This window comes from Pseudophryne corroboree, chromosome 1 (assembly GCF_028390025.1).
Source record: "Pseudophryne corroboree isolate aPseCor3 chromosome 1, aPseCor3.hap2, whole genome shotgun sequence".
Classification (NCBI taxonomy): Eukaryota; Metazoa; Chordata; class Amphibia; order Anura; family Myobatrachidae; genus Pseudophryne; species Pseudophryne corroboree.
In genome coordinates, this window is record NC_086444.1 from 1013614456 (window position 1) to 1013637271 (window position 22816).

At 43.6% G+C, this 22816-nt stretch overlaps 1 protein-coding gene across 1 annotated transcript in view; it reads right to left on the minus strand.

Moving 5' to 3' along the window:
* GPM6A (glycoprotein M6A) overlaps nucleotides 1-22816 on the minus strand; it is a 334890-nt gene that overhangs the window by 26107 nt on the left and 285967 nt on the right. Inside the window, exons 3-5 of the mRNA XM_063920652.1 lie at nucleotides 18660-18816; nucleotides 12066-12219; nucleotides 8953-9029 (exon numbers count right to left, since the gene is read on the minus strand). Of these exons, the coding sequence (XP_063776722.1) occupies nucleotides 8953-9029; nucleotides 12066-12219; nucleotides 18660-18816 (388 nt within the window). The remainder of the gene's footprint in view (nucleotides 1-8952; nucleotides 9030-12065; nucleotides 12220-18659; nucleotides 18817-22816) is intronic.

Genomic DNA, 22816 nt, shown 5'->3' on the forward strand with positions numbered 1-22816 from the left:
CAGTTACACATATGCCCCCACAGTGTCAGATATGCCACTACAGTGGCAGTTACACATATGCCCCCACAGTGCCAGGTACACCCCCCACACACATAGTACTACTCACCACGTTGTTGCCACTGCTCTGCTGTGTGTGAGGGGAGGAAAGTGCAGCGCGCGCATCTTCTGCCCCTCAGTGCTCAGTCCGATCTCCAGCAGCGGCGTGTCTCTCCAATCAGGTGCCGGTTTGTGAGCCAATCATAGCTCGCGGTCCGGCAGCCAATCAGGAGCCACAGCTGCCGGTTCATGAGCTCTGATTGGCTAATGAACTGGTGCCTCATTAGAGATACACATCACCGCCGGAGATTAGACTGAACACTGTGGGGCAGGAGATACGTGCGCTCTCTTCCTCTCACACACAGCAGAGCAGAGGCTGCAAGCATGGCGGTCGGGCTGGAGGTACCGCGTACCGGCTGGCAATTTCTTAGAGGTATGCACACACACACACACACTGGTGCAGATGTGGTGTCCTTGTTCTTAATTACAAATACTGTATATATACTTAGCAGTATGAAGTACGTATTCAGATTTTTTTTTAATTGACATTATTTCCGAAGAATTTTTATAAGAGAAAAAAAAAAAGATAAGACATAAAATCCCACCCACTACCACTAAACCCAGAAAAAAATAGAAAACACATCATATACACATATGGTGTACAGCCAGTACCACATAAAAAAACCTAGTATCATAGATACCGTTTTATAACAACATACAGAAGTCTAACACATATCAGAAGGTTAAAACTCTCAATAATATTAAAGAGCAACTACCCATTACATCAATGAAAGTCAGATTAAATCCGAGAATACCACAACATTACCATGCTGTACCGCTGGGCACAGCCCCATCAGCATCCAAAGTATCGCCCCTCCAAGTAAATGGTTATGTTCAGTATATACAAATCTTTCATCAACCAACACCATTCAGCAAAGTTATGGCCCCTAGATGCCATCCAAGTGTGGGCAATGCAAACTTTGGCCAATGCAAAACTTTGGGCATTAACTATATATTGAACAGTTATGCGATGAATCTTGTCTGAGAGTCCCAGCTAAAATACATTAGGAAATAAGAAGGGCAATGTTAAATCCAATTCAGGTGATACAACTGGTCACTCGGGATCAAAACGCTTGGACAGCAAAGCATTCTTGAGGAGATGCCAAACAGAACACTTAAGACACCTATCGAAGGCGCCAAACCAAAATTTACTCAGAATCAAGGGGGCAAGATAAATCCTATATAGTATGAAGAACTGAATCTGTTGAAAACACACGCAGAAGTGGTGGACAGAGGGCTACTCGACATCAAATGATCTAGGCTACTGATGAGATCATTTATCCACCCAGATTAAGGAGGAAAGGTAGCTATGTATCAGGTGAAAAATATGAGGAGAAATAAAAAAACAAGGGCCTACTGAAAGACATACAAAAGTTTAGGGAGAACTACCATTTTAACCAAATTCACTCGACCAGTACCATTCAAGGGAATTTTGTTCCAAACATGCAGCTTAGATTTCAGAAAATCAATTTGTGTATGGACAGTAAGTGGTCTAAAATCCGACATAGATGATGTAATCCAGATTCCCACATATTTAAAGTGGGAGATCCATTCTAAGGAAGCAACTGTAGCCCCCATAGGAAAGGAAGAACCATGAACAGGGAGAATGCCAAATGCACTGTATTCCAGTTAATGTGCAGCCCAGAGAACCAACCAAAGGAATCGACCATTGAGAAAAGGGTGACCAGAGACTCTGATGCATCAAACAAGAATAAAAGCATGTAATTAGCACAGAGATCCACTCTGTCCACCCTCTGCTTTATCCAAATTCCCTGTATGCCTGGATGACTTCAAATAAGATATGCTAAAGGCTAAAAGGCAAGTCAAAAAGGGTCAGGGAAAGAAGACGGCTGTCTTGTGCCCCTAAAGAGGTGAAAGGAAGAATAGACATCACCATTAATCCAAACCCATTTCAAAAGGCAATAGTATAATAATCTTATCCAGGAAATAAATCTAGATCCCATCACAAAGCAGAATAGAACCTCCAAGAGATAGTATCACTGCACAGAATCAAAGGCCTTGGCAGCATCCTAAGACACCACCACTGCACCATTATCCACAGGGTCTGCTAGCTGCAAAATCATGTACAGGTACACTTCTCCGGCATAAAACCTGTCTGGTCAGACTGTACACCTCACCAATCACCCTATTACGCCTAAGTGCCAGAAAGTTATCCAGGATTTTAATGTCTGCAGAGAGGAGAGATGTTAGGTGATAAGAGCCAAGATCAAGAGGGATCATAACAATGATGGCCTCTGGAGAGAACACAGGTCATACAGCTCATTAAAAGATTGAGTAGTCTAGGGTAAAAGAAAGGGGGCACGTTTCTTATAAATCTTAATGGGAACCCCATCCACTGCTGGTGCCTTACCACCTGGAAAGGAAGAGACAGTCACCTCAATGTCCTCTGTGATAAATGGAGAATCTAGAATTGCTGTAGCAGCAGGATAACCATCAGACAAATATTGCTGCTCAAGCAGTTTAAATTGATTTTTCAGTTTTGCTTCCTTTTTTCTGTGAAAACTTTGATATGGTCATCCTCCCAATTAGAGAACCTCGCAGGACAGCCTTAAAGGCATCCCACAAAATCTCCAGGTTAACTGAAGCAGAAATTATTGCATTGGGACTCCAATTGCAAGCCAATACCCATTAGGGTGAATTTCCAAAAAGAGTGACCTCACAGAGCAGCAATATCAATAGCCAACATCAAAGGTGCATGAACCGACACACCACGAGACCGGTACTCCACATCAACAACCAGCGGGACCAGCCTACCGGATATCAGAGCAAGATCAGTCCTAGAAAATGAGTGATGAGAGGCTGAAGAGCAGGAGTACCATATGAGGTGAGGGTGCCAAACCCGCCAAACGTCCACCATACCAAGCTTATCCACTAAACTGACAAAAGAATTAGAGGAGAGACCAGATACAACAGAACAAGGTCACGATGCCAGTCCTATAGGACGCTTCAGTGCCTAGTATATGGAGTGGCTAGTTATAAAGTGGCAGCTAAAATCAATAGCAGTGTTACACCTGAATGTCATTAGTTACATCTTCAACTGATTTTGATTGCAAATTGACTCCTCTCCTCTTCTCGTCAACAGGTAAACAATATATTGCAGACTATTCCAACTGTTTTTACTGAAGTATTACTAGGAAAACAGAAGGCAAACAAACTAACAAGATAACAGAAGGACTGCATTACAACCACAAAACTCAGGATCATTATGTGGCCTCTCCTCACCTCTACCATGAGAATGCCAGGACCAGGCTTACCACCTCTCCAGCTGAGAATATCAAGCCTGACCCTGGGCCTAACCCTCAAGATGAGCAGGGAACTGTGGGGCACAGAACCAGGACCAGGCTCAGCAGGAACATCCCCATTGCTCCTGAGTGTGCCCCCACATTCTCATACCCACCAATTTTCCTTCTGCCACTGATTACCTGCAGTTGTTTTTCCCATCTGTGTTTTTTTTTTCTTCCTTCCACCCCACTGTGTGCTTTTCCTGTAATGTTTACCCCCACTGATTGCACACCCTGCCGTTGCGCCCTATATACAGGGTACATCATACTACTACACAAGTGTCAGTTTTCCCATATATGCACTGGGCCCTTGTATGGCTCACCTCCCACAGTGTAAACTTCTAAGTGTGCCCAACATGGCTGCCCCATATGGTACACTTGTGGATGGGATGAAAAATACATGGACCTGGTGGTTTTGTTGGAACCCTACTATGAACTTTAGGACTCTGAAATCACCCCCATTTTGTGTCATCTCTTCTAGGGGTGGACTATTCCACTCTGGGTAATCCTACACTGTGCGCCCAAGATGGCTGCCGCACTTGGTACCTTGTAAGAGTGGAATACACAACCCTTGGAAGTCATTACCCAAAATGCCTACAAAAATCATGCATTATGCTTTCTGTGTGCTTAAGGTTTTCTTTTATGTCTGTGTTGCTTATCTATTGCTGTATTACTTAGATCCGCTGTATTATGTGGATTGTTTTTGATGTCTGTAAAGCGCCTTGAGTCCTGTTGGAGAAAGAGCGCTATATAAATAAAATTATTATTATTATTATTATTATTATTATAGAACTCTCATGTCACCTATCCAGGGTAGGATGTAACACATTATTAAAATCTTATATTTATAAAAAAAACATATAATTGGGGTATCAGGGAACAAATAAATAAATTCAGTATACGTCTTCAGAGCCTCACCTGAAAATAGACAGGGAATATTAACAACTAGAAAATAGAATGAGTAGGAGTGAATAGAAGCCCAAAGAAAAACAATATTTTTACAACTGGTCAATCCAAACTTCCTCAAGCACAAAACCAAGGGAATTATGAATAAGGACTGACACCCCCCTTGAATATGAGGAATGCATAGAATGATAGGTCCAGTCCACCCAGGGTTTACACAGAACCAAGACTTTCATTCCCACCAAGTGTGTTTAAAAAAAATAATATTTGCCTGAGCCTTTTTCACCTGATTCAAGACCAAGGAAAACTTAATCTTGTAATTGAAAGCCCAGACATTCCAGGAGAGTATTTGGAGAGGGGGTGCTAAACTAGTAGACATCATGGGGTCAACCACTCATCAGGGAGGAGAGGAGAGACATACATCTCAAACAGCATAGATGGAGGCATACAGCGAGGCAAGAAAAAAAACAGAAAAAACAAAACAAAGAGAAGGCACATTAACAACTGAAAAATAAAAAAACTTAAGAAAGAACATTATTGAAAAAGACATAGCAAAGGTATAGAAAATAAATAGAAAAGAACATCCATACAGTAACCCCCAAAACACCTAAGACCCCTGTATAACCATCTCAACCTTGTATACCTAGATCTTTAACTTAACAAGTATAAACCCCAGAACAAAATATCTAATTAAACTAACAAACCCTAGTTAATACAGGGGTAAGAGAGGGAGAGCAAGTCTTACCCTGGCTGTAAGGTGAAAGGCCGTCCAGGCCCAAGGCAGAATTGCCCACCCCAGCAGTAAGGATAACGGGCCATAACAGGTGATGTCAAGAAACATTCTTATAAAACAGCATAATAAAGAGAGATGGCACTCATGAACAAGCACAGCTCACAAAACAGCAGGCCCAGGTCAGTCAGGGGGAGCAGCACTGCCATGGCCCTTGAGCTTAGCCATGTCGTAGCTCAAAGAATTGAAGTACTGTACGTCTATCAGCCCCCCACACGCAGATGAGCATTAAACAACATGCCACAGGAGAGGCCCAGATCAAGGAGACAAAATGGTATCTAAACTTCTGAACATCCATAGAAAAGTTCATGAATACGGCCACCCAATTTCCATTGTATTCGAAAGGACCACATAGATGAACTAGACGAAGGATCGCATCTCCGTTCTTGAAATGCAGGATCTTGGTGATGAAAGTGTGAGGTGGAGCACCAGGAGGAAGAGACCTGGTAGGGACATGGTGCACCCTTTCAATCGTAAATTGGGCAGTGAAATCTTCCTGGCCAAAGGAATTTACCAGCCATTTCTCCAGAAACGTTTCCGGATTGTCTGCATATAATGACAAAGAAGAAAAGCCCCACATGAAATGCCAGACAGCATTTTCTTCAAAGAGGTGACACTTGCATCAAGTTTTGCATAGAAATCTTAAGCTCCAAAGGACGGTCAGCAGAAGTAGGCAGAGAGGCGGGTTGAGAGGGTTGAGATGAAATATCAGAAGAGCTAGATCCCATATCCCACCAGTTCTTGAATGGGAAAACCTCTTCCGCCACGCAGCGGCCATTTGCTTGGAGTGCCTCCCTTTCAGTTTAATTTCACAAACTACAGCAGGTCACAGGAGTCAAACACAATTGTAAATGTGAAGAGCAGGAGCAATAGGGATCAAAAGTATAAAAACCCCTCTACACCAACTCAGAGACCAGCAGACAGGAACAGCAGACATTGGGGGACCAGAGAGTGCTGGGTTGCAACCAGCGGTTAGGAATAGAAGAAGGAGGGCTGTGCAGGGAAAAAAAACACTAATATCTCCAACCCAGAAATTTCCAGGAGCAAAGATCCAGTGGAATCAGATGCAGCAGCAGCATCAACACCATACCTCAACCCAGAGGAAAATTGGAGAGCAGGCAGCAGATCCACATGCACTTTACCAACCGTTTCTGATGTGGGGCTACAATCCAAGATGGTGGCTAGGTCCAGAAATTGCAGTTCCACAGAAGCCCCCAGAAATCTGTAGGACACCAGGGAGAGGATCGTCCACCTCCCCAGCTGCCCAGTGCACTGACCTGGAGACCATGAGCCGAGTACTATGGCTGGGAGCAAGGGGAGCTGGAAATAGCAGGGAACTGCTTGAGTTGGCCTTTGGTGCCAGCGTGAATCACCCCTGGCAACTAGTATTACACACCACTGGCAATAAGCATGACAGCCAGAGCATTAAACCCCTGGCAATGAGCATTACACACCCCTGGCTATGAGCATGACAGCCAGAGCATGAAATCCCTGGCAATGAGCATTACACACCCCTGGCAACTAGCATGAAAGTCAGAGTATGAAACCCCTGGCAACGAGCATGATAGCAAGAGCATGAAACCCCTGGCAACGAGCTTTACATACCCCTGGCAACGAGTACGACAGCCAGAGCATGAAACCCCTGGCAACGAGCATGACAGCCAGAGCATGAAACCCCTAGCAACAAGCATGGAGCATGAAATCCCTGGCAACAATCATGGAGCATGAAATCCCTGCTCCCTTACTCTGGAATTCTCTACCTCTCCACCTCATACTCTCCACCTCTCTACAGAACTTCAAACGGGCTCTTAAGACCCACTTCTTTACCAAACCCAGCCAAATCTCATCCTAACCCTCTGTTCAACGCTCGGTCTACCCCATCTGTGTCACCCCTTTCTCTGTCTGCCCCTCCCCTTTAGAATGTTTTCAGCCACTTTGATACTTATCTTAGTGTCATCTGCTGATGTAGTTATATTGTTACCCTGTACTATATTGTTTTCAACTGTAAGTCATTGTTTTCCTGTTTTGATTATGTACATATGTACTCTGTAATTGGGTGCTGCGGAACCCTTGTGGCGCCATATAAATAAAGGAGAATAATAAAAATAATAACAAGCAGGTCATTTACAAGTAATTAGAAGCCTTATTGTGTGGCATAATGTATCACAAGCATTGCGGTGAGTGGCATAATATGGTGCAGAAGGCATAATATGGTGCAAGGGGCATTACCGTGTGAGGCTTAATATGGTGAAATTTTTTTCTTTCCTGTGGTGGCTGAGGTCTGTTGGTGCAGGGTCAAAAACTTGGTGTAAGGTAGTCTTTTCCTGTGAGACCACACCCATTTTAATGATATCACACCCATTTTAGTGAGGCCATGCCTTTATGAAGGGACAGGATTTGCTTCTGTTTGTCCACATATTTTATGATTGACAGCCACCAGCACTGGTTTTGTTAATTACATTGACCATAAATAATTTTAGTTGGTCCAAGACCACTAATCCAAGGCACCCAGTTTGAGAACGACTGGGATAATGTAAGGTAGATTAAAGATAGCAAGTGTCTGATTGGCAGATATAGGATACTGCACTGTTTGTAAATACTGTATATTAGTAAATGACCATCACTGAACAGGAAATGGTCACATAATTAGTGTATTTTTCAACTGAAAAAGTTGCAATAGCAACTTCTGCGTAACATGAGATGTACTAATTACAAAAATGCATTAAAACCTTCAAAAAAATGCAAGTTTTGGAACCATATGTATTAAATAGGGAACACAACAGATATAAGAGGTATCTGCTGTCGACCCCCCCAGCACAGAGGCCCTCATTCCGAGTTGATCGCTCGCTAGCTATTTTTTGCAGAGCAGCAAGTGTGAGATCGCATGTGCAGCTGAGTGGGACTAAAAAGTTTTTTTGCAGTTTCTGGGTAGGTCTGGACTTACTCAGCCCTTGCGATCACTTCAGCCTGTCCGGTCCCGGAATTGATGTCAGACACCCCTACAAGACCCACTTCTTCACCAAACCCAGCCAAATCTCATCCTAAACCTCTGTTCCACGCTCTCTATGTACCCCATCTGTCTCACCCCTGTCTGTCTACCCCTCCCCTTTAGAATGTAAGCTCTCACGAGCAGGGCCCTCTTCCCTAATGTGCTTACCCTTTTCTTACTTTAATAATCTTCAGCTGCACCAAATCCAGCAGTCTTCTGCCACCTGATACTTATTTCAGTGTCACCTGCTGATGTAGCTATATTTATTTACCCTGTACTTGTCCTATATTGTCGTCAACTGTAAGTTGCTGTTTTCCTGTTTAATTATTTGTTTATGTACTCTGTAATTGGGCGCTGCGGAACCCTTGTGGCGCCATATAAATAAAGGATAATAATAATAATATTAATAAAACGCTTGTACACGCCTGCGTTTTCCCTACCACTCCCAGAAAACGGTCAGTTGACACCCATAAACGCCTTCTTCCTGTCAATCTTCTTGCGATTGGTTGTGCGGATGGATTTGTCACTAGAAGCATTGCACAGCAATGATGCTGTTTGTATCCATACAATGCACCTTTGCATTGCGGTGCATACGCATGCGCAGTAGTAACCTGATTGCTGCGCTGCGAAAATCGGCAGCGTGCGATCAACTCGGAATGACCCCCAGAGTCTGTACGATATGCAATGCCTCTACAAAAGCCTATAGGCTTCTTTTTGCAAGAAACCCCTGGAGGGGGATCAGAAGGACCCTCTACATCCCCTGCCGATATCACATGTGCAGACTGATATACACTAAAATGTATACTGTACACCCCGTCCTTAGTAAGTAACCAATAGTGTATGGTCTGTGTGGGAGGGATTGGATTACTCACGTCAGTAGATTCGCACATCCTGAGGAAGGTTTCAGATGGCGTACACAATTTCTTTTCCTCCCCAATAGTCACAATACCTGCAAGAAATTAGACATTACAAATCAATGCAAGCGCAAACCAATGATTTATTTCATTTGTTCACATTTATTACAAACAGCTACACAACTGCAACTTTTAGTTCACTTAAAAAAGATACAACATAATATTTGTTAAGAACAGATGGACATGATGTAGCACACTTGCTCCCCAGTAAGGAAGATTCATGTGATAACAGTAACACTCTTTATCCTGACCTGCTGTGATATATTGCTTTACATTGAAATACATCTGCTGCAAGTGTATGTAATCATCTGTTGGTAATAAACCCATCTATATCTGATAAGAAAGAGATGAGTTAGAAGAATGTTCTCAGGAACTTCTGACCTGAAAGCTAAATCATACAGAGACTACTAGAGTCATAGATTAGAAGAAAGAAGCATCTTTCTTTCGTTACCAAGGAATGTGGCACCAGCAAACACAGAGAGATAGACACCTAGTTTTCAGAACCAAATGACAAGATTTACTATCCTGCTCCAAACGCCACACTTTTCATGCAATGTGTGGCAATTTGTAATACATTACAGTACCATACATTACAGTACCATACATTACAGTACCGTTTCTTTTCCATTGAGAAATAATTTAGTTAGCTAATTCAGTATGTGACAAACAATATAAATATGTGGTTTGCCAAATGGCAAAATCAATTAATCCCTTATATAAAGTATGGATTTGTAAAGGGCAGAAGATAGCGGACTACATTTGTTTCACGGATTATTTCAGGAATTAAAACTAATAAAAACTTTTTAATAGATAAATAAAAGTTGTTTTTGTTTGATTGGGAGACATGTATCAAACTGCGAAGTGAGATAAAGTACAAACCAATCAGCATCTTATTGTCATTTTACAAACACTGGGGCAGATGTATTAAGCCTGGAGAAGTGATAAAGCAGTGATAAGTGCAAGGTGATAACGCACCAGCCAATCAGCTCCTAACTGTAAATTTACATATTGGAGCTGATTGGCTGATGCTTTATCACTTTGCACTTACAGTATCACTGCTTTATCACTTCTCCAGTCTTAATACGTGTTTGAAAAATGACTGAAGCTGAGTGGTCGGTACTTTTGTCCACTTTACCTCTCTCCAAGGTTTAATACATCACCCCCATTATGACCACACTACCTCACTGTATCAGTATTATATCATCACATGCTTATTATTATATTCAATATTGTATATCAAGGAGTACAAAACAAGAATGGGCAAATACTGTATGTGCCCTTACTTTGGTAAAATATTCCTACATCAGAAATTACCTGTTCTCAAATTTCTTAACAGCACATTTCAAACCTATCATCCGAATATGTCTAAAGCCAGTATACAAATAAAAATTTTAAATCACAAATCCCTTCAAAGAAACACAGATTGTCACATAAAGAACACACATCTCTATGTAGAGACCCCAGGGCAGTGCACAGACAATCGTAGTGTAATGGATAACAGATTCCTTAGGCTGGGTACATACTTGACGATGCGCAGTTGACATCGTCAAGTCAAATGATATCGGGCATACACATCGAACAATATCGTTACCGATGTCAGTGGCGGCATTCACCCACATCCAAGTGCATGAAGTCTTGTCCAATATCTTTATATTTCAAGACTTGAACTAAAGATATTGGACATTGTTAATGACCTGCGGGAGTGTGCATCTTTACCGATATACTGCATACACACTGGACGATGTGAACGATATATCGTCTGATCCATCGGTTCGGACAATATATCGGCTGCATATCGTCAAGTATGTACCAACCTTACTTACTCCCATTTCTGCTCGGCGGATATGCATTGCATCACCATTTTTTGATAGCTATCAGTGCATACATGGCCATTCTCCTACATTCCATCAATTCTCTGGTGAGGATGGTGGAGGCATAATAATGCCATTCTCTGTGCATCGCGGGTGTGATGAAGAAGATAGACATTATTGGCCGAATTCACTAAGCCGTGATTTTTAAGATAAAAAACCCCCCAAACTTACCGCAAATCACTGTAAATCCACAAATAGCACTTATTTTGAAAAAAAAAATGTTTTCTATAATTTTTTTCATTTTAAAAAAATGCATATATAGTCCTTTCAACCAGTTTAAGTACCAGAAAAACTTTTATTTTAACCAATAATAAACTTTTATACTGTTATCCGGTGTTAGTTTAGCTTTTTTGGAGGGTATAAGCAGATTTAACAATTTTTCACTTTTCACTGCCAGCAAAATTTTTCACAGTAATCCCATTTTTGCGTATTTGCAATTGAATAGGCGAATCATGGGAGCGCACCTGCAAAAATCCCGTGTTCACGGCACAAAAGCCGAGAAAATCACAAAAACATCAATCGTGGTAAATAACAGCAATTTCATGGCTAACTGAATTCAGCCCTACGTTGGTCAACAGTCATTAGGATGACACCATAGGGACGACAGTCAAAAGGTCAACAAGGTCAACAGGGTCAAAAGGTTGAGACAAAAAAGGTTATTTTGTATTTTTAAACATATTTCACACAAATTTGTTGATATGCGTTCCCTCACAGGCTCTGGGCTTGGTGACTTGCTTCGCTCACCACAAGGTTGCAAAAGGTAATAGTTTGTGACACGGATAGTAAATGTAGCAAAAGTTGTAAAAACATGAAAAAATGACCTTTTTTATGTTGACCTTTTGACCCTGTCGACCCTATGGTGTCAATCTATTGACTGTCGACCTGTTGACCCAGTCAATCTTTTGACCCTGTCGACTTTTTGACTGTTGACCCTCTGGTGTCGACCTAATGACTGTCGCCTTTGTAACGGACTATCTAACCGCTACCTCCCATAATCGCAGGCCTGACCCTGCAATGTAATGCTGGGAATAATGGCAAAATATTGTGGGGGTCTATTTTCAGTTTTTAACCTTATGTTTAATTTAGTAATCCTGTCAGTCAGTCATCAGACCTATTGGCAGGAAAGACCTGTAGATGAGTTAGCTATTGTCATGCAGGAAAAATTCATAATCTGAGATAACAAAGAATAAAGTCACATACCAAACTGACGAAGATCCAAACAAAAGTTAGCTTCACCAACTAACGTTGCATTCCGGCAAACAGTCCAAACATTGAAGTACATGTAGACAGGTAGGGAGGTGAAAGCTGTGACTCCAAGCCAGGCTAACATGAAAAGGTATGTCAGCATGATAAACTAAAAATATAAACAAATGAACACTCATTTAGTTCAATGCAGTAACAAAACTTCTATTGTTTCATTTTTCTGTTCCTATTTCATAAATTAATTTACAGTAAATGTAAAAGCTACTAATAGTTTCCATAAGGCAAACTGTTTATATATATAAGAATGATTTGAGGTTAGAAGAAGAGGCATTGCGAGAAGTGAGGCAAGAAGAAGTGGCATTGTAAGAAGTGAGGCAAAAAGAAGTAGCATTGTAAGAAGTGAGGTTAGAAGGATAGGCATTGTAAGAAGTAAGGCAAGAAGAAGAGGCTTTGTAAGAAGTGAGGTTAGAAGGATAGGCATTGTAAGAAGTAAGGCAAGAAGAAGAGGCTTTGTAAGAAGTGAGGTTAGAAGAAGTGGCATTGTAAGAAGTGAAGCAAGAAGAAGTGGCATAGTAATAAGTGAGGTTAGAAGAAGAGGCATTGTAAGAAGTGAGGTTAGAAGAAGTGGTATTGTAAAAAGTGAGATTAGGAGAAGAGGCATTGTGAGAAGTGAGGTTAGAAGAAGTGGTATTGTAAGAAGAGAGGTTAGAAGAAGAGCCATTGTAAGAAGTGAGGTTAGAAGAAGTGGCATTGTAAGAAGTGAAGCAAGAAGAAGTGGCATAGTAATAAGTGAGGTTAGAAGAAGAGGCATTGTAAGAAGTGAGGTTAGAAGAAGTGGTATTGTAAAAAGTGAGATTAGGAGAAGAGGCATTGTGAGAAGTGAGGTTAGAAGAAGTGGTATTGTAAGAAGAGAGGTTAGAAGAAGAGCCATTGTAAGAAGTGAGGTTAGAAGAAGAGGCATTGTAAGAAGTGAAGCAAGAAGGAGTGGTATTGTAAAAAGTGAGATTAGGAGAAGAGGCATTGTGAGAAGTGAGGTTAGAAGAAGTGGTATTGTAAGAAGAGAGGTTAAAAGAGGAGCCATTGTAAGAAGTGAGGCAAGAAAAAGAGGCATTGTAAGAAGTGAAGTTAGAACAAGAGGCATTGTAAGAAGTGAGGTTAGAAGAAAATGAAAGAAGTTGACATTGAGCAGCCATCTTGTTGAAAGGTTTCTGCTATTAGAGAAGCTACAGTATATTTCTTTGAGTAGGTCACTGCAGCATGCAGGGTATTATATGGTTACAGTGTTGGCACAGATGCTATGCTTAGAAAGCAAATAATTTTCCATTAAACCGTAATGCTGCTTTACCATCAGCACATGAATCCCACTGAGTTATTATAGCAAGAGCGACAACCTTTAATATTCAGTGTATTTATCTTTAATATGTTGGTGACTTTTCTTCATTACTGTGTTCTTAAATGATGATGATGATGATAATAATAATAATAATAATTTATTTATATAGTGATATTTTCCAGTAGGACTCAATATACTGTAATAGAATGTAGGCTTTAGTGTTCACCAATCAATGCAGGCTAAATTGGAAATACACACTCAAAAATCGAACTGATACTAGTTTCTATATATCTGAGGTGCTCAACAAAACCCTTTGTATCTGCACAGGTGCGCCTCCATGGTCCCAATACACAAGGAGCTGCATGACTCCTCTCTGTATTTATGATAATCATCTACAAAGTAAAAGTGCATTTCAGTGTCCTATAAGGCGAATGGATACATCTTGAGTAAGTGAACTGTGCAAATGCATACATCTCAAAGTCTATCCTCTCTCCTCTTCAGCGCCAACTCTTTCTTCCAGAGTTTTCTGTTTTAGCGTGGTTTATGACTTAAATAAATCCTGAGGGTGCATCAGATCTGTTTTTATTACGTGTCACTTTTCTCCGTTTGAGGCTTTTTATTACATTGGTGGGAGTACACATAGAAATTCACTTCTCCAGTCACTGCACAAAACCAGGCACACTGTAACTATACAGCTGTATTTGTAGTGCACAGCGGCTGTTTTGGGGTTGTCTTCTACTGATTTTATTCATTTATTCCACACTGTGCGTTCAAATGTTGTTATATAATGGTGAAGAAAATAATTTACTAAAATTTGATGTCACTATCTATATTTGCTGGTTTGCAAGCTTGTGCACAAATCATTTATTATCATACAGTATGTTATCCAAATACAATGTATAAAGCTGCTGATTTCCTGCATTCCATCTGTGCTCCTGCTAATTAGAATCTGCTGCCTATACACTGACAGGACTTGGCACCAATTACTACAGCATTAATGAAATCCTTTACACTTATTTATGCCTTACCCAGGATTCTTTTCTTAGGAGATTTTAAAACACTTTATAATTAGGCTTACCATACTATCCCTTTAAACCGGAACACTAATGCATTACACAGGTTATGTGGCTGGCTGACTTCAAGCCCGCATTTTACCTGGTTTTAATCAGCCAAAGAACCTGTGTAATTCATGAGGTTTAAAGGGATAGTTTATAATGTAAAGATAAAGCGAACATAAACCCTATATCCGTGGCTCCCAAACGCAGTCCTCAAGGCACCCCAACAGTCGAGGTGTTAGGCTATCTATGCTCAGACACAGGTGACTTAATTAGTACCAGTTTGATTATACTCAGAGCCGGCGCAAGCCACTCAGCAAAGGGATGCAGTGCAGGGAGGCGCCAAACTGAAGAGGCGCTCAACCTCTCCCTGCTCTGCATACCTGCTGCTGCCAGCTGCCGCCCGCTGCGCCTGTCACAGTGGATGACAGGTAGCGGCGCTGGCAGCGTGCAGAGCGGCTCCCTCCCCCTCCTCCTCCCCAGAGTGTGTATTCCTCCCCAGAGTGTGTATGCAGTGTGCGGCCTCAGCCCACACACTGCGCCGCTGACATCCAGATTCCTGATCTGCTTCGAGGGTGGGGGCGTTGCCTAATCGCGGGAGCCGTGGCCACGCCCCTTTCGGATGTTTCTTTTTAAAGTCCTTGCTGCACAGTGCAGGGTGGGTGCAGTGCCCGATCCCTGAGGCCCCCAGCCAAGATCATTTCGAAGGGGGAGTGTGATCACACTCCCCCCACTCACCCATACAGGAACACACAGTGAGTGGGTCAGTATTAGCAGCAGCAGCAGCCTCTCTGCCCCACTGCAGCACAGCACACTGCAGCATGTGCTGTGCTGCCAAGATGAGAGCTGCTGCTGCTGCCCAGTAAGGTGGGAGTGTGGTGGACCAGGGCCCCCTCCGGGCCCCTCCATCAGTCCCAGGCCCAAGTAATTAGTACCCGCTCCCTCCCCCTCATCACTGACAGCATACTAAAGAGCCATTGGAGTAACGGAGCCTGCAAGAAACCTGCGAAGAAGAGAGAGGGGAGCAGCGCCCGAGCCGGGACCTCCTGCAGGTACCGAGGCCGCACTGTGGAGGGAACGAGGGCTGTACCTGGCATAGGGGGTCATTCAGAGATGAACGCAGATCGCTGAATACGCAGCCGGATCTGCGTTCATCTCTGCACATGCTCAGGGGCGCCCAGCACAAAGCAAGGCTGCACAGCATGTGTAGCACCACCTGCCGATACATCCGCAATTACATTGCCGATGCATCTGATGTAAGATTGACCCCTGGCTGCGCTGTCAGCCGCCTTTTTTTTTCTTTCTTTTTTTCAGACACTGCTATGCGGTGTAATGTGACTGACGCACACTACTGTGCTGTGTAATGTGACTGACGGACACTACTGTGCGGTGTAATGTGACTGACGGACACTACTGTGCGGTGTAATGTGACTGACGGACACTACTGTGCTGTGTAATGTGACTGACGGAAACTACTGTGCTGTGTAATGTGACTGACGGACACTACTGTGCGGTGTAATGTGACTGACGGAGACTACTGTGCTGTGTAATGTGACGGACGGAAACTACTGTGCTGTGTAATGTGACTGACGGACACTACTGTGCTGTGTAATGTGACTGACGGACACTACTGTGCGGTGTAATGTGACTGACGGACAATACTGTGCGGTGTAATGTGACTGACGGACAATACTGTGCGGTGTAATGTGACTGACAGACAATACTGTGCTGTGTAATGTGACTGACAGACAATACTGTGCTGTGTAATGTGACTGACAGACACTACAGTGCAGTGTAATGTGACTAAAGGACATACTATGTGGTGTAATGTGACGAGCGAACAATACTGTGCAGTGTAATGTGACTAGCGATCAATACTGTGCAGTGTAATGTGACTAGTGAACACTACTATGCGGTGTAATGTGACTAATGGACACTACTATGCAGTGTAATGTGACTAACGGACACTACTGTGCGGTGTACTGTGACCAGTGGACACTACTGTGCGGTGTAATGTGACCAGCGGACACTACTGTGCAGTGTTATGTGAGTAACGGACACTACTGTGCAGTATAATGTGCGTAACGGACACTACTGTGCAGTATAATGTGAGTAACGAACACTACTGTGCAGTGTAATGTGACTAACTGACACTACTAAGTGGTGTAATGTGACTAGTGAACGCTACTGTGCAGTGTAATGTGACTAACTGACACTACTATGTGGTGTAATGTGACTAGTAAACACTACTGTGCAGTGTAATGTGACTAACCGACACTACTATGCTGTGTAATGTGACTAACGGACACTACTGTGCGGTGTACTGTGACCAACGGACACTACTGTGCGGTGTACTGTGACCAACGGACACTACTGTGCGGTGTAATGTGACCAGCGGACACTACTGTGCGGTGTAATGTGACTAGCGGACACTACTGTGCGGTGTAATGTGACTAGCGAACACTACTGTGCGGTGTAATGTGACTAATGGAAACTACTATGAGGTGTAATGTGACTAGTGAACACTGCTGTGCTGTGTAATGTGACTAGCGAACACTACTTTGCGGTGTAATGTGACTAATGGACACTGCTATGAGGGGTAATGTGACTAGCGAATACTACTGTGCGGTGTAATGTGACTAGCGAACACTACTGTGCGGTGTAATGTGAATTGGTACTATTCTATGGCCCCTATATTTTTGGCGCTTCCCCCTGCTGGGGGAAGTGGCATGTGTAAAAGGGTGCTCTACCTGGTGCAAAGTGTAAAAGGGTGCTCTACCTGAAATAATGTGTGACTGGCTCTACCTGGTGCAATATGTAAAAGGGGGCTGTATCTGGCGTAATGTATATAAGGGGCACTACCTGGCGTAATGTATATAAGTGGTACTACTGTGTGGTGTAATTTTGAATGATGGAGACTACTGTGCGTCATAATTATTTTACGCCCCTATATTTTATGTAATTTTTTTATGACCCTATATTTATGGATCTTGAGGGGGGGGGGGACCAAAATGTCTAGTAATAGCTCTGAGGATGAGATCGGTCACATTTGTATTTGTAGAAAGGCGCAAAATTGATAGTTTGCAGGAGGGCGCCGAACACCCTAGCACCGGCCCTGATTATACTACCTGTGCACAAGCAGGAATATCCCTAAAACCTGAACTGTTGGGTTGCCTTGTGGACCACGTTTGGGAGCCACTGCCCTATATGATGGGCAAAACAAATGTGAAGGAAATCATACACCTTTTATTTATCAAACTCACTGGAGAAATTCAATTGTTATCACCCCCCGATCTCCCGTCTAAAGTGACAGGAGATCGCAGGGGGCGATATTCAATTGATGTCCCCTATTGCGCTGATCCCTCTCATTAGTAAATAATTGTTATCGCCCCCCGATCTCCCGTCTAAAGTGACAGGAGAGCGCAGGGGGCGATATTCAATTGCCACTAATGATCCCGCTCATTAGTGTCGGGTTTAGCCGCATAAAGCGGCTAAACGTGACTAAACTAATGGGCACGATTGGGAAAAGTGCCGATGGGCGCCCATTTTTCACACAATTCAACTCGCCACCCCGGCAGATGCCAGCTGAAATGTAGACACTGGCAGCCGATAACCATTTAATGGCTGCCGACTAGATATACATTTGAATCTCACCCATTGTGTCATCGGGAACATAAGCTGGCTGCTGCTCAATATACCCAGTGAGTGCAGTTATCTCATTACTCATTGTTTAAGTGTTCACCCTGTTTTATCCTACAATTAACATGCATGCAGTTTTATTCAAGTACCTTACTTCAATCTCTCCATTACACTATACAAAGACACGGTTGTGTTAATGATGGCAGGAACAGACTGAGATAAATTACAATGGCCTACACACCACCCCACGTTAAGGGTGTGGTATGGTATGCCGGCGGCCGGGCTCCCAGTGACCAGCATACCGGCGCCGGAAGCCCGGCTGTCGGGATTCCGGCGCCGGGATCCCAACAGCCGGCAACCTGAAGACCACCCCCACGTTAATGCACATGTCTAAAGCAAAAACTGCACCCGGATCTCCATATTACTCATTGGTGTCCATTTACCTTTAGGCCCCTTCTAATCTAATAAAACTGCACTCTTACAATGTGGTAACCATATATGCATTGTAATATATGTAAAAGACAATCAGCATTTCTAAATGTGAATACTAAGAGAACAACATACCCATGCGCTCACACATCTGCCGCAAGTTGTAATTTTGAAATCCCCATAGAGATCCTTAATGGCACCAGTTGTGAAGAATCCTTCTACCATCAGCAAAATACCATAGACAAAAAAGGCAGCGGCTATGCCATAGATGACATATTTGAAGATATCAATCCTAAGGAGAGCAAGAAGGGGCATTCGTTATTTATATTTTTTTAAGATAATTAAAAAAAAACATCATGTAAACATTACTGCATAAAAAAAAACAATCCACACAATGATACATACCAGTACACATATATTTATACAGTATATCTATTTATCAAAAGAAGTAGCATAGAACACAAATAAAAGGGATATACTGTATACAGCAAGCAATGTGGACCACACTGATATTGGAAACTCTTTCAGAAAAGAAATGGCAGTGAGTGAAATTATGTTCATAAAAGTGACAAAAGCATTAATGTAAAAGAAGGAAAGCATCTAATACAAATAAGGTGTTTGTCACTCGCTGGTCTGAAGAACACACCAGTGACACCAGGGCTGTAACTAGGGGTGGAAAGCAGTGCCATTGCCCAGGACCCTGGGGCGGCATCGTCACTGCCTCATGGTACCTGAATGTGGCTTGCAGGGTGCCTGGATCCCCGCCCCCTAGACAAGAAAACATGATGTCACAAGTTTAGGAGGCTTGGCTACATGACATGATCATGTTTGACACACAGTGGTAACCAGGGCTTGAGCTTTGTGGTCTGGGAGTGAATGAGGCCAATGTAGCGTCCTCATCCCTTACATTGCAGTGAACACAAGTAAATGGAGCATGAAACATCCAAAATAAATTGCTGTGCTGCTGCTGCTGCTGCTGCTCCATGTACAATGCTGGATCACTATAATAAACTATACATTATGTGGACAATTATAAGAACAGGTCACTGTGTAGAAAATATTGTCATACTGAAAACACCAATCAAACATTTACTCTTGTTTAAACTGTACTAAAAAAATAGCAGTTCCAATCTGATTGGGTCACAGCTGTAGAACAGTTATCCTAATTGTTCCCCCATTGGTTTGCAGGCTTTTCTAAATTTGAACAAACTTTCAGCATTAGGAGAAAGATAGCATAAAATAGAAATAAAATGTAGCACACATTATAGTATATTTGTGATAAAGAACAAACACCAGTACACAGGGGTCTGACTGACCCACAGGGGAACACTGCCTGTGGGCCCTCCTCCTCCTCTAGGGACCAGGTTCCAGACTCTATCCTAATGCACTTGAATGATAAATTATACATAAATTACATTTTACTGCACAAAACTATAATGTATACATTATAGTTCTGCATTTTACTGCACAGAATTATAACGTATTTTCTATAGGGCGTTGCTGTTAATTTCTCTAACGTCCTTGAGGATGCTGGAACTCCGTAAGGACCATGGGGAATAGACGGGCTCCGCAGGAGATAGGGCACTTTAAGAAAGCTTTGGACTCTGGGTGTGCACTGGCTCCTCCCTCTATGCCCCTCCTCCAGACCTCAGTTTTACACTGTGCCCAGAGCAAGATGGGTGCACTGCAGAGAGCTCTCCAGAGTTCTTTGCCTAGAAGCATTTTTGTTTGGATTTTTTTTTCTACCTTTCACTACTTTTTCACAGGGAGCACTGCTGGCAACAGGCTCCCTGCAACGAGGGACTGAGGAGAGAGGAGCAGACCTTCTTGTCAAAGATAGGCTCTGCTTCCTCGGCTACTGGACACCATTAGCTCCAGAGGGGGTGAACGCAGGTTCTTACTGGGCGTCCACCCCCCGGAGCGGCGCCGCCGTTCTCCTCACAGAGCTAGAAGTACAGAAGACAGAATTTGTCAGGCGGGAGAAGCCTTCAGCTTCACTGAGGTAACGCACAGCACTGCAGCTGTGCGTCATTGCTCCCATACACCTCACGTACTCTGGTCACTGTAAGGGTGCAGGGCGCAGGGGGGGGGGGGGGGGGGGGGGCGCCCTGGGCAGCAATATAAACCTCTGCATGGCAAAAAGACTATATACATGTACAGGTGGGCTCTGTACATGTATATAAAAGAGCCCCCGCCATATTTTACTAAGTTTGAGCGGGACAGAAGCCCGCCGCCGAGGCTTCTCCCTCAGCACTCACCAGCGCCATTTTCTCTCCACAGCACTGCTGAGAGGAAGCTCCCCGGACTCTCCCCTGCTTACACACGGTGAAAGGGTGCTTAAAAGAGAGGGGGGGGGGCACATAATTGGTGGTTTACATATTATACAGCGCTGCTGGGGAAAAACATTTTATGTTGGTCTCCAGGGTTATTGCGCTGGGGTGTGTGCTGGCATACTCTCTCTCTGTCTCTCCAAAGGGCCTTGACAGGGATACTGTCTTCAGGAAAGGGGTTCCCTGTGTGTGTGAAGTGTGTCGGTACGCGTGTGTCGACATGTTTGACGAGGAAGGCTCGCTTAATGTGGAGGGGGAGTGCTTGAATGTCAGGTCGCCGTCGGCAACGCCGACATCGGAATGGGTGGATATGCTGAATGTCTTGAATGCAAATGTCAATCTATTGCATAAAAGATTAGACAAGGCAGAAGCTAGGGATCAGTCAGGTAGCCAGTCCATGCCTGTCCCTGGGGCGCCAGGTCCTTCGGGGTCTCAGAAGCGCACCATATCCCAAATCGATGACACAGATACCGACACAGATACTGACTCTAGTGTCGACTATGTAGATGCAAAATTACAGCCAAAGGTGGCTAAGGGTATACGGTACATGATTATTGCCATTAAAGAGGTTTTGCATATTACTGAGGAACCCCCTGTCCCTGACACGAGGGTACACATGTATAAAGGGAAAAAGCCTGAAGTCACTTTTCCATCCTTATTTGAATTAAGTGACTTGTGCGAAAAGGCTTGGGAATCTCCGGATAGGAGACCACAAGTTCCCAAAAGGATTCTCATGGCGTATCCTTTTCCACAAACTGATAGGATACGCTGGGAATCTTCGCCAAAAGTTGACAAGGCGCTGACACGTTTGTCCAAAAAGGTGGCACTGCCTTCTCAGGATACGGCTTCCCTCAAGGAACCTGCTGATCGCAGGCAGGAAATTACCTTAAAGCACATTTACAATCATTCCGGTACTATTGCTCGACCGGCTATGGCGTCGGCCTGGGTTTGTAGTGCGGTTGTGGCATGGGCAGATTCCTTATCTACGGAAATTGACACCTTAGATAGGGACGTCATTCAAATGACCATAGAGCATATCAGAGATGCTGCCTTGTATATGAGGGATGCTCAGAGAGACATTTGTTTATTAAGCTCCAGAATAAATGCTATGTCTATTTCTGCTAGGCGGCTCTTGTGGACCCGACAGTGGACGGGAGATGCCGATTCAAAGCGGCATATGGAGTCCTTGCCTTACAAAGGGGTGGAGTTGTTTGGAGACGGCCTCTCGGATCTTGTCTCTACGGCTACGGCTGGTAAGTCAAATTTCTTACCTTATGTCCCCCCGCAGCATACAAAAAAGGCACCTCATTATCAAATGCAGTCCTTTCGTTCCAATAAAAACAAGAAGGTACGTGGATCATCCTTTGTTGCCAGAGGGAAAGGCAGGGGGAAAAAGCTGCACACAGCTAGTTCCCAAGAGCAGAAGTCCTCCCCTGCGTCTGCAAAGTCCACCGCATGACGCTGGGGCTTTCCGAGGGGAGGCAGATCTGGTGGGTGCTCGTCTTCGATTTTTCAGCCATGTCTGGGTTCACTCGCAGGTGGATCCCTGGGCATTAGAGATTGTTTCTCAGGGATACAGGCTGGAATTCGAAGACTTGCCTCCTCGCCGATTTTTCAAATCGGCTCTGCCGGCTTCCCCGTCAGAGAGGGAGCTAGTGTTGGCAGCAATCCAAAAATTGTATATTCAACAGGTGATTGTCACAGTTCCTCATCTCCAGCAAGGAGAGGGATATTACTCAACCCTGTTTGTGGTCCCGAAACCGGACGGTTCGGTCAGACCCATTTTAAACCTGAAATCTCTGAACCTGTACTTGAAGAGGTTCAAGTTCAAAATGGAATCACTCAGGGCGGTCATCGCCAGCCTGGAGGGGGGGGGGGGGGATTGGATGGTGTCCCTGGACATAAAGGATGCTTACCTTCATGTTCTATAGATTGTAAGCTTGCGAGCAGGGCCTTCCTACC